General features: G+C 33.4%; 1 protein-coding gene across 1 annotated transcript; it reads right to left on the bottom strand.

Moving 5' to 3' along the window:
• Positions 1-7,461: 7,461 nt before the first annotated feature.
• Positions 7,462-11,043, bottom strand: LOC111412716 (ACT domain-containing protein ACR11-like). Its single transcript, XM_023043659.1, has 9 exons — positions 10,255-11,043; positions 9,874-9,999; positions 9,639-9,733; positions 9,200-9,284; positions 9,028-9,087; positions 8,614-8,669; positions 8,188-8,293; positions 8,007-8,075; positions 7,462-7,751 (listed from the first exon to the last, which is right to left on the bottom strand). The coding sequence occupies exons 1-9, from the start codon at positions 10,396-10,398 to the stop codon at positions 7,689-7,691; spliced, it is 804 nt and encodes a 267-aa protein (XP_022899427.1). The 5' UTR covers positions 10,399-11,043; the 3' UTR covers positions 7,462-7,688.
• Positions 11,044-13,029: the final 1,986 nt, after the last annotated feature.

Below are 13,029 nucleotides of genomic sequence, written 5' to 3'. Positions count from 1 at the left end.
ATGTGTAGGAATATAAATATGGATGTGTATTGGTGAAGGTAGAGGGAGGTGGTTGGTGAATGGGACTTGATGGGAATTTTGGGTTGTTCAGGGGTAAATTAGTGGATGATTAGATAATTATATGGTGCGGTTGGTGAGATAGAGAAAGACTAGGTGTTGGGGTGGGGTCCATTTGATTAGGTATTTGGGAGATTGGTTGAATGTTGACTTTCTAAAGATTGGAGACTTTTCCACGTAGGCTTTACCTACGCAAAGAGTGACGGAAGCGTTTGTTGACGGCCGATTAGACGGCGACGTTTTCACCTACTACCGTGTCTTTCCTAAATAAAATAAAAAATAAAAAAATTATGACGTTTCAAGCCCTTGTAGCCATTACAAGTTGGCACGAAATAATTAGAAAAGAATTAAAATTAATCTACTTATATAATCATAATTGACAATTTATGATATGACAATATCTAAACAGTTAATTTGAAAAATTGTTTTTAAAATTTCTTAAAATGAATGAATGTGATGATAATTGTCAATCATCATTGTACATATAATGAAAGATAAATATCAATTACAAAAGATAACATGTGTGGGCAAGGTTGCCCATAGTGGTCTGCAATTGAGGAGTTGATGACCTAGTCTGGTACACATATTTGAAAGGTTGTCCAAGTTAAGTTCAATAATTTTATAAATTGGTTGGTTCAAGCTCCTAATAGAATTAAATTAGGCCAAAATTTAAGACCGACCTTAAGGTTGTGCAGATAGTGCGATTGTACATGAATCCATAATTATAGGAGCACCATATGTATAAATAGCAAATTAATATAATAGTTCCATGTTTGAATTAAGCTCTTGTTTGAGCTCCATTTTGTTAGACCCGGATGAATTATAATTAATGAGATTAATGACACAATATGAAATAATAAAGATCACAACAAGAAACAAGTTTAAAAGTAAAGAAAAACAAAGAGAGTTAATTGCAGAAAAACTATGTACACCTAGCAAATTAATATAATAGTTCTATGTTTGAATTAAACCCTTGTTTGAGCCCCATTTTGTTGGACCCGAATGGATTGTAATGAATGAGAGAACTTCGACCGAAAAAGAATTTCATTTCCTATTCAACTTGGATATAATCTTCATTTCCAAGTAAAAAAATCAAATACGCAATCTCACAAGACTCCTAACTAAAGGTGGGTGCGGGTCAATTCGGTTCGATTCGCCGAACCGAACCGAAATTTTCGGGTATCTAGTAAATGAAACTGTCAGATCCAAATATAATTATGGAACTGTTCAGTTCGGTTCCGTACTATAATTAAATTTTTTAACATTTATAACAACATTATATAAGTATAACTAATGACACTTTCAATCGTAGTTTTACAAATTAGCATAGTCAAATTTAATAACATATAAATAACAAGTAGTTCAACAAGATTAATTTACCAATGCTTACAATTTACAAATACCAAAGAGTAGATACTAATACTGAAACTTCAATTATTCATCGATTACCTGACTTATCATACTCATTATTAAGAAACTTTGCAAGAAAAAATTGAAAAAACACAATTAAGTAATTAACGAATATAAAAAAATTCAAATTTGTTCAATTAATAAGATTTAATAAAAACAAATATAACATATATTTTATTACCTGTCTCAATGCCCTCATAGGTTGTTTTTAGTGAAATGATTCTGACCTCTCATTAGGCTTTTTTTGTCTTCCATTTGAGCATCCAGAATTGGTATCACCTTAACAAGAAACTTGATTAAATTCCGCACAAACAATGCGGAACAAAATCATCAAACACTAACGAATGATAGTTGTACCAATTGAACAGGAAGAAACAGCAAAACATTCTGGAAAATCTTTAAAGAGCACAAGCTAACTGCTAACGAATCTTATTAACATGATTAGCTGGCTATTTCTCCAATTTAGATGTTGCATACAAACATTTTAAAACCAATCTTATTAACTAATCTTATTAACATGATAAGTTGGCTATTTCTCCAATTTAGATGTTGCTTAGAAACCTACCAAAACTAGTCTTATTAACTAATCTTATTAACATGATTTAACCCCTTGAATTCAAGCTCTAAATAACTGCAATGGTTTTAAAACATTAGAGACTAGGAGACTATCTTGTTCAAATAATCGTTGCGGTCACAACTTCGGTCGGCAGAGGTTACGGCTTCGGTCAACAGTCACAGCTTCGATCGACGATTGTATAGATTTTGAAATATCAGGGAGGCTGCGAGAGTGAGTGCGAGAGTCGAGATAATGTTATGCAATTTAGTGTAGGTGTTTAGGGTTACTTAGTAGGTTGGATTATGTTGGGCTAAGAAATGAAACAATAAAATGGGTAATTGGGTCAAAAATTAAAAAAATTAGAAATGAAACAAATTATTGGGCCAAAAATTTGGATTTAGAAATTGTTAATTTGTTAAGAAAAAATTTCAATTAAAATAATTTGATTTATTCAATATAAAAAAAATTAGAAAGATTCGGTTCTTGGTCTAAAATCGAGAACCGAACCGTACCCGTCGGTTCTCAATTCAGATACACATTCGGGTATTTAATTTGACAAGAACTGTTGGGTTCGGTTCGGGAGATTTGCCCAGCCCTACTCGTAACCATATTTGAGTCACAAAACTTAACAATCTCCACATTGACTCAAATTCCCGTGTAACGAGCGGAGTTCCAAAAAATTTCTCCACCTGAGAAATAAATTCATTTGGGTCAAAATGAAATGGCAAATCTCCTCACGCAATAATTAAAACTCTCCATATAAACTATCGTTCTCTATATAGCGTCTACAAGCGACACCTAAACTTTATTCTAGGGTTTCCAAAATTCCACCGAAGAATTAATGTTTACCAAGCAGGAGTTGAAGCACACTCTATAGTAGAAACCATACAAAATGCGTGAACAGAAAGAGAATTGTAATGAATGCCCTTGTTTGAGCCCCATTTTGTTGGACCCGAATGGATTGTAATGAATGAGAGAACTTTGACCGAAAGAGAATTTCATTACCTTATTCAACTTGGATACAATGTTCTTTTCCAAGTAAAAGTCAAATATGCAATCTCACAAGATTCCTAACCATATTTTAGTCACAAAACCTAACAATCTCCACATTGGCTCAAATTTCGGTATAACGAGCAGAGCTCCAAAAAATTTCTCCACCTGAGAAATAAAATCGTTTGCATCAAAATGAAATGCCCAATCTCTTCACACAATAATCAAAACTATATATATAAATCATCGTTCTCTACACGGTGTCCACTAGCGACACCTAAACCCTACTCCAAGGTTTCCAAAATTCCACCAAGAAATTAATGTTTACCAAACAAGAGTCGAAGCACACCATGTAGCGAAAACCATACAAAATGCATGAACAGAAGCCTCATTGCTAGAACTATTGCTTTCAGCATCCCAAAAAATATTACAGACATCATTGACACCATGGTATCTATGCTCAATGGATCTAACTTAGTAACTGAACACAGTGCAACCACTGAAATTAGTGACAAAGAGGAATCACCAACGCTCCCTCGAGCAATGCTCCGAACCAACCCAAAACCCGTCACAAGAGGTACTGTACCAAATTGAATATTCTCAATGATACTAAACTTGTTCAAATGTCTTTTAACTAGTTCAGCGCTCCCCTACAAGATGTACAACTAAGACCTCCTTCGTCCCTCTAGTATAATTCAGATACCCTTTCTGACCTTCAAGACTCCACCTCCACCAGAAAATTTATACCCTTTTGCATCCAGATGTACATAGAGGAACATTTTATTTTGAAGAATGTGTAGTAAAAAAATAAAAATCGATTTTTCGTTTAAATTTATTTTATTGAAGAATTTGTAGTTAAAAATTTGTTTTTAATAAAATGGGATTCGAATGAGGGCTAAATAAAGGAGGGATACTATTTTAAATTTCACAATTCTTAGTGTTCCATTGTTCTTCCAGTTAAAAATGTTGTATCACCTACTATGAATTGTTGACATATCGAATAACATAATAGTAGACATTTTTAAAGAATTAATAATTTTTTTCCGTCTGTTATTTTGTTATACTGTAAAACATTTCAAGTATAAAAATTTGACGATTAATTTATACGTTATTTTTTTTATTTCAAAATTATTATTGTATAGAATTTTTTCCCCAAGCTCCTTTTATTGGGGGAAAAGGTACAATTTTGGTAGAAAAGGGTTGTTACCAATATCAAATTTATTACGTAAGGGTACATTTGATTGTATAAAATTTGCATAGAAAGAAAATAAATTTTCGACAATTCAATTGACTAGAACTTATTTGTATGGAAATTATTAATTTAATGTGTTTGATTAATTTAGTTTTCAACCTAAAAAATATCATATTTGTCTATTTTTTAGTAGTGGATAGATGAGAGAGAGAGAGAGAGAAATCCCTAAAAAAATAAAATCTTACTCTTCTTAAAATAATTTTTTTTCTTGATTTTGAGAAAAATGTAATCATGTGACTAATAGTAAGAAAACATTTTTCATAGAAAAAAAGTTAATCAAATAACACAAAAGTGAAATTTTTTTTGTTAAAAAACAAAATTTTCATAAAAAATATTGACAATCAAACGCACCCTAATAAATAAATTGTTTCAGCTTTCAAATATGTTTTAGTACCATATTATTGAAAAACTTCCTATCCACCCACAACGTGTCTAATGCACATTTATTCAGATTCTCGTGTGTTGTAGTCATTGAAGTCTTGAATGAGGTTTTTATCCACAAAAGACAAAATTTTCTTGGTAGTTCATTTTATTAGACACGTTGATGGACTTTGTTTAGATAAAACTTCACTTGAAATACATGTAAAACTTCATTGTTTGTGCTCAACTCGTTTCGATTTCATTACGTTCCTATTAATGTATATTGGTAGAGTTAGGACTCGAATCAGTCGAGGTCTAATTTAACTATTATTTTTTTATAATCAAAATCTAATAATATTAAAAATAAAATGTCAAAGATCGGCATATAATTTTTTTTCCTCAATTTTCAGTGGGGCCCAAGCCCCCTCGATCATCACTGATTGTGTAAATAATCGTTATTGTTGAATAACTATTAAAATTATAGGACCTTGTTTGGTACCGATTAAAATCTAGATTTTGATTTAAGTCAAAATTAAAAATAATTTTTAATACATATCTTATGAAACCTACAACTTTTTCAACCACACATTTCATCAAATTTTGTCAAAATTTAATAAAATTCTAATTTTAATCTCTAGACTATATATGATTATAAGCTAGTTAATTATGAATGGAGCAAGGCCCATATGGGCAGTTGAAATCTTGTCCGTAATTTTCTCTTTTTAAAAAAATAAGAATAAACTGTGGCCCAAACATGACCAATAAAATGGTAAAACTCACTTATTTAACAATTTTGTAATTTATTAGTCTATAAAAGGATGTTTGCCATAACTCTATGAACCAATCATAACATAACACGTGGAATTAGGTCTGCAATACCTTAACTTATTAGTGAAGAACTCTCCCTATAAATAGCCATGCAAAAAAGAAAAAAAAATTAAAAATGGTATGCATTCTTTAAATTCTAGTCAAATCTCTACTTATTTATTTCTCTCACACGCAACTCTTCATAAATTTTGTAAGGTAGCTGAATTGATTGTTACAGTGCCAACGGTTGATCCTATTTTGAATTTGATACCTTGGTGCCTAACGATTTTTATCCGAGTGTAAAACACATACAAGTAAACATTGACATAGTAATATATCTGTTAAGATTTGAAAATTTTTAAGTTAAAAATAAAGATAATGTGACGAATTAAAAATCTTTTGAAAGCAATTATGTGTTATAGCCACCTCATATCTCGCGTTCATAACCGAATTTATTCATTAACACCTTAAAATATCATTTAAGAGTTGAAAATGTTGTAGAAAAAATTCAAATGAGGAGCCAGATCTATTATTTAAAATTTGTCAATAGACTCGATTAAAAATACTTTAACATGTACGTATAAGTTGCCAAAATGGACCCTTCCAAGTTCCAAGTCTATCCATTCTACTCTTACCAACCAAATAAGATTTTTGTCCTAACTATTCCAACTAGTAGACTATTTATGAAACAAAGTGTAGAGATCTGGGTAAGACCACATTCAATATATTTCTGATTTGGGATTGATAGTTCGAGATTGATCGAGAAGTCTCTCTTATTTATAGGTCGTCAATTTATTTATTTAAAAAAAAAAAAAAGATCCAAAAGATATAAGGTTAAATTCATTGACAATACCATGTACCAAACAAGTTTTATACGAAGAACTTCCACAGCCTGTGGATTATAAATCTTCACGACGTTCATCTTATCCTCTGTGGTCTCCTCATTTCATCGTCCATCAATTACAGACATATGATTGGCTGTGAAGGCTGCCTGAAAATATCTTTCAAAAAATGCCAAAATAAGGTAAAAATTTCTTCACCATAATAACTCAGTCAGCCCCGCTACAGTGACAGGGATGGAGACAGGGGTTGAGGTGACATCACCTCAGCCCCAGATCTGAAATTCATTTTTTTTTGGCTATTCAGATCAATGGCCAAGGTGCAAACACCTCGGCTTTGCACCTCGGCTTCTGTCACCAGGGCCTGTCACTTGGCCCTGGCCAAGTAGAATAATTCTAACTCAGTGGCCTTATCAGTGCGCATTGTAGAACAGTGTGTATGAATGAATAGGGCTAGATAAAACTCCCGAACCGAACCCGACGGTTCTTCTCAAGTTAAATACCCGAACGTGTATTTGAATCAGGAATCGACGGGTATTGTTCGGTTCTCGGTTCTAGGCCAAGACCCGAAAAATCGAATAAGAGTCGAATCTCCGTAATTTTTTTAATTAATTTATTTTAAATAAGTAAAATTATTTTATTTTTTCTAAATAAATTTGTTAACTAGTTAATTTAGTTCAAACCACAAAATATGATTTTCCAATTTCTAATATTCAGTTCAAAATCGACTTAATCAAATTGACCTCAATTTTATCCAAATCTATTATTCTACTGTAGTGTCTTTTCTACCGGAGAAAATCGAATTAAAACTCTACAACATCTCTCTTAATTATTTTGAGCTCGCTATCTTTCTCTTTCTGTGATTTTAATAATCAAATTTATGAAGAATTCAGCAAAGAAAGACGTGAAACACATAAGATTAAACTACATTATTTTGTAAGAGCTAATATTAAATATATCATTAATTAAATTAACGTAACTTTGTATATATTAAAAAATTTAATTATAATACGGAACCAAATGGAACCGAACCGGACCGAACCGAATCGAATGGAACCGAACCCGAACGGTTCAACTTACTAAATACCCGAAAATTTCGGGTCGAAAACCGAACCGAACCGAACCGGACCATGTCCAGCCCTATGAATGAATGTAGGAACAAACTGAACGGACTAGCAAAAAAATATTCATGTAGCCAACTCCAAAATTATTGAAAATAAGACTTGGTTAGATATTCATGAGTCGAGATTACTTCTGCAGATACAGCTACTATTATAAGCCAACAATTAAAGATTATGGTTTTTTTCCAGGCTTCATAAAATGTTGCCAGTTTAAGAAGAAATTGTTCGCCTCAACTGATTCTCAGAAGAATATGTAATAAAACCTAATTTTTGCCGTCGACTTCTCCATTAATGTATCAAAAACTTGCATCTTCCGTGGTCGGTCTCCTCAAGAAGTACCGTAAACTATTCGCAAGTACCTGCAAGGTTTTAGGAAATCAATTATTGCAAATTGTGATAAAGTTGATATATCAGCATTATTGGCTGAACTTAAAGTAGGGGAAGGAAGGGAACGGGAGGAAGGAATTCGTACTGAAAATCCATAAGATAAAAAATCAAAATGGAAAACCTCATAAAACATGCATGGCAAAAGAAGTTCTTAAAAGTAGCTTTTAAGCTCAGGAAACACGCTCAAAGATTACTATCACTTCTACTATTACGAAAGCTTGACATACCTGTTGAAGGGGCTTGCTGATAGCTTTACCCCTGTACCTTACATGGAACTTCGACTTAGCCAACAAACCCTAAAAACCAACAGGAAAAGCTTTTCAGAAGCGAAACAAGATATTATTCCCATGGTAATGTCGACCATATTGAAGTAAACGAGGCAATAGTCTATCGAGATCAAGTCATTACCTCTGTATCAAACTCTCCTGATTCGACAGCAATGTTTATATCAGTAATAATCTTCACAAGATCAACCAGTAATCCAGGACGATCTACTGTCTCCACATATAGTAAGCTGCAATATTGCATCAATTATGCATTAACCCTCCAAATAATAAGCTTTATTACGAGTCATTACACCACTCAGCAGCTATCTATGAGCCTGTTTGAGCTCCATTAACAGGCTAAGAATGCAATTCGGAATAGTAGATTGATGGAAAATGTATAGTTAAAAATAAGGAAAAATTTTAGAATTTTGCTTAATATTATTTTATTGAAGAACGTGTAATTGAAAAGAAGAGGGAAAAATTTATTTTTAAAATAACGAGGATCAAACAAGGGCTATATATGCTTAGTTCATGATAAACAAGCCCAAGGAATTATTACGTATTTTACCTTCGTTCAGGACCATCATCTTTAACATTGATATGGGTTGCTATATCCACATCAACCTGCAGGAAAAAATAGTGATTAAATAAGGAAAAAGACAATAATATTCTCTCTGTTAAAAACTTGTCTCATTTCTCCATGTGATGGACTTTGGTCGAACCAGATAATGTTTTGGGATCATCCAAATTCTACACATATATGGCTCATTTGTCAGCGTGAAGTCCATCCTGTTCAATACTAAATAATTCCAGCTTGACTAATTAATCCAACTGACCAATATCAAACAAGCTCTCGTTATGTTTTCTTATATTTATATATATGTATAAGCAGAATAAATGGGCCAAGATTATAATACAGCTCAATAGACACATCTGTAAGAGAGAGAGAGAGAGAGAGAATAAATAATGAATGAGTTTATACCGTCTGATTTGGTGGCAGAACACCAAATGCAGCACCCATTGCCAACTGAGCACTTGACTCCTGAAAAACCCAATTCAACATCTCTAAGAAAGTTGCACGGAGCGGAAAGCCATTACAGATTTATGTAATGAAAAACGGTCAGGAAAAAAATAATAATAATCAGGAATAATACCGGATGATACTGAAGCAGGTTGTTAATGATTGTCAAACGAATTGCCTCCAGCAACTCGGGTTCCTCCACCTTTCTACCTGTAGAACTGGACACCAGCCCACCATCACAGTAACAAATGTCACCCCACAACATTCCATAAGCTGATATGACTGAAAAGTTTTAGGGATCCTTCTAGTATGGGGGACACTAATTTGACACACAAATTGGTGAGTACATAATGTGTCAAGAAATTCTAGGGATTCCTGAAATTTTTGGGGACTGGGGAGAAATAAACTACACAGATTAAGGTTATGAAATAAAAATGGATCTAAATTCAAGTAATCTAAAAAACAGAGAATTGAACCACATAGTTCTACAAATGAAGAAAATAGGATAATTAAATAGAATTACTAAATACAAGAATGACTCAAATAGGAAAGAATCTAGAAGATAAACTTACGCTTTAGTAATAGCAAACTTGTTGTGCTTGCCAGATGAATCGAGGTAGACGTTTCCCTTGATGACATTCAATCCGAGATTTTTAAGCGCCTTCATCTAAAATACATTCCAGAACAGTTATATAATGGATATGGCGTATATTCTGCCAAACTAGTGCAAATAACCAAATATAGATTATTTGAAATCCAACAAAACAAGATTGAGTGACTGAAAAAGGAAACAGTATAATGTCATACGGTGTCCAAAAGGGCGCCAAGGCGATCTCCAAAGGTAATTTCCACAACGGTGGCATCAGAGTCTGAATCTTGATCTATTATAACTACGGGGGTAGGAACCGTACCAGTTTCCTGAGAATTTTCCCCCTGTTTGTGCATTACAACAATCAACAAGAATATGTGCTAATAACAAGTATATATATTAGAGTAATGTTATTTAACACCACTAATGCTAAACACACCCGTCTAGGTGGATGTGGCATTACATGAGAATTACAGTAAAATAAGTCATTTAATTCCAACTTTCATTGAGTCTCTCACATAGTACCACCTAGACCGGTGCCATAACAACAATAATGCTAATGAGCAGAATATACTATATTGATGAACAGAATTTGATACCTCGACAGCAGTTGGGGGAGATGCTTTTGGTATGTTCAGACTTGTTAAAAGTGATGATCTGGTGCACAGGAAATATGTATGATTAAGACAAAATGAAAATCCAGTAAAAACACTTCTAACAATTGATGAGTTTATTTCACTCATGAATTTTGCACAATTTTAGCTTGATTATTTACTAGATTTTGTGAGAATAGAAAGTTTTTGATGTGTTTGTTAATGTTGTTTTGAAAATTAGGAAATGCGATGCAAAAAAAGGAACTAAAGCAGACGAATAGACCAAAAATAAGGAAATTGGAGCAGAATGACAACTCCTAGGCACTGCATATGTAGCACTTAGGCGCTACGAAACTTTAAAAAAAAACTGAAATTTGAACCCGAGAGGCAGCGTCTAGACGCTGCATTTAAAATTGATGCGGCGCTTAGGCGTTGCGCCGGGATTGTTTAGGGCGCGTTTTTAGGCCTTTTGAAATCCATAAAAACCATACTTTCTACACAAACAGACCTGTAAATACATCTTTCTCACATTTTTGAGGAATTCTTCACACATTGATAGGCAAGATAACATAATTGGAGAATCTAAAGAGAAGAATTCAAAAGAACAAAACAACAAGCAATTCAAGGGTTAAAGCATAAATTGGAAGGGAAAGAAGATCTTGGTGAAAGATTGATTCTTATTCTACATTCTTATTCAAAACCTGGTCATGTCTTCCATAATAACTTTTTGTTTTTCTTTCATTACTATGAGTAGCTAATCTGATTTTAGGAACAAACAATATAACTAATTTGGGAACATTTATTTCTTTTATTTGAGATTTTTGTTGGTTATAATTACATGTGTGGATTTAATCATGTTCTTAATGCTTTGAATTTTCTGGCCAATTATTCCATGATTTCGTGAACAATAATTGCGTAGAAATGCGGATTCTTGTTTAGATCACATATTAAAATCGAGTAAATTAATATAATGTGTAGAGATACATAGATTAATTGCTGCGGTCCTATATGAATTCTTAGAACTATTATTTCGTTTAAATAATGTTGATTCGCATAAAGATATGAAATTGAATTATTTAAATAGGTTTAATGAGAACTTGAGAGGGGTAAATTGAATACCATAGAATAATTCGACCGAACACTACTTTAGATTTTATGAATCTTGATATTATAAATAAAGGTGACCAATAGATGAAGTTGTTCCGCCCTAATATCCATTTATTATTTAAGTTCTCACTCATTTTCTGTTGCACTCACGAACTTTTAAGTAGTTAGGTGGTACGATAGGTTAAGTTACAGCTAGGCCTCAATTTAAAGAAAACTGTTAGAGAGAGAGCATTTTTTTATGTATAGGAAAAGGGTATTAGTAATCAAAGTACAGTGAATAACTGATAATAAACACGTGATCCATTGATGAGCAAATTAACAAAAAATCAAATCTTGTACAGGAATGATAATTAAACTTATTAATTTCAATCAACAAATCTAACATTGTAATATTAGATAATGCAGTAAATTAATAGAAAATCAAAAAATTAAAGAGCCAACAATAAAAATTAAATATCTCTGTGTTGAAACTAAGAGAATAGAGGAAGAATTGTGAATAACTTCTGTATTCTATGATAAATAAAACTGTACAAGAGCCCTCCTTTTATAGGTGAATGAGGCAAGCATATAAGATAAGTAATTAATGTTAATTACACAAATCATGCTCTAATTATACAATTACATAAATCATGGAGATTGACCAAATCATAGAGATTTGTCAATCAATATGATTAGGGAGATATGCTAACATCCCCTTCAAACTCAAAGTGGTATTGAAGATGCCAACTGAAATTTGCAAACTAAAGAACGATGGCAACCAGGTGGATCGGCCTTTGTGAAGATATCGGTCAGTTAATCAGCCAAAGGAACTGACAAGAGGCAAAGTGTCCCTTCCTGAAGATGATGATGCACAAAATGACAGTCGATCTCAATATATTTTGTGCGTTCATGAAAGACATCATTATGAGCAATGTGGATAGCACTAATTATCACAATAAAGCGGAGTGCTAGAGGACTGAGGAACACCCATATCTTGGAGAAGCCAACGAAGCCAAAGAAGTTCAGAAGTAGTGTCAGCAAGGGCTCGATACTCAGCCTTAGTGCTAGAGCGAGCAACAACGGTCTGCTTTTTGCTCCGCCAAGATATAAGGGAGCCACCAAGTAAAAAAAGAAAACCAGTGGTAGATCGGCGATCAGTAGGGTCCCCTGCCCAATCAGCATCAGAGTAAACCTTCAACGTCAAGGATGAGTGAGAGGAAAAGTGAAGCCCATGAAATAACGTTCCCTTCACATAGCGTAAGATGCGAAGAACAGCTGCAAGGTGAATGGAACAAGGAGCTGACATAAATTGGCTAACAAGATGCACTACATATGCAATGTCTAGTCTAGTGACGGTAAGATAAATCAAGCTCCCAACAAGCTGTCGGTAATGAGTGGCATCAGGAAGGAGCTCCCTATCAATAGGACGAAGTTTGATGTTGGGCTCCAGTGGACTATCAGCTATCTTACAATATGTGAGACCAGCACGGGTGAGAAGATCAGAAGCACACTTGGCTTGGGTTAAAGAGTAGCCATCAGAGGTAGGGGACACCTCTAAGTCGAGGAAGTAGCTAAGAGAACCAAGGTTTTTCATCTCAAAACGTTAACACAAAAACTGCTTAAGCTCATGAATACCAGAATTATCATAACCAGTAATGATCATATCATCAACATAAAGTAGTAGAATAGTGTTGC

The sequence above is a fragment of the Olea europaea genome, chromosome 1 (genome assembly GCF_002742605.1).
Source record: "Olea europaea var. sylvestris chromosome 1, O_europaea_v1, whole genome shotgun sequence".
NCBI lineage: Eukaryota > Viridiplantae > Streptophyta > Magnoliopsida > Lamiales > Oleaceae > Olea > Olea europaea.
Note: the sequence above shows the minus strand (reverse complement) of the source record. Positions and strands in the feature narration are given on the sequence as shown.

What these genes read in the sequence shown, in the direction of transcription:
- LOC111412716 (XM_023043659.1), bottom strand. Translation starts at nt 10,398, where the DNA reads ATGAGTGAAATAAACTCATCAATTGTTAGAAGTGTTTTTACTGGATTT. An exon ending in TTCTGCCACCAAATCAGACG is followed by an intron (nt 8,670 to 9,027) that starts GTATAAACTCAT and finishes TTTTTCCTGCAG; the next exon opens with GTTGATGTGGATATAGCAAC. An exon ending in CAGGAGAGTTTGATACAGAG is followed by an intron (nt 8,076 to 8,187) that starts GTAATGACTTGA and finishes GTTGGTTTTTAG; the next exon opens with GGTTTGTTGGCTAAGTCGAA.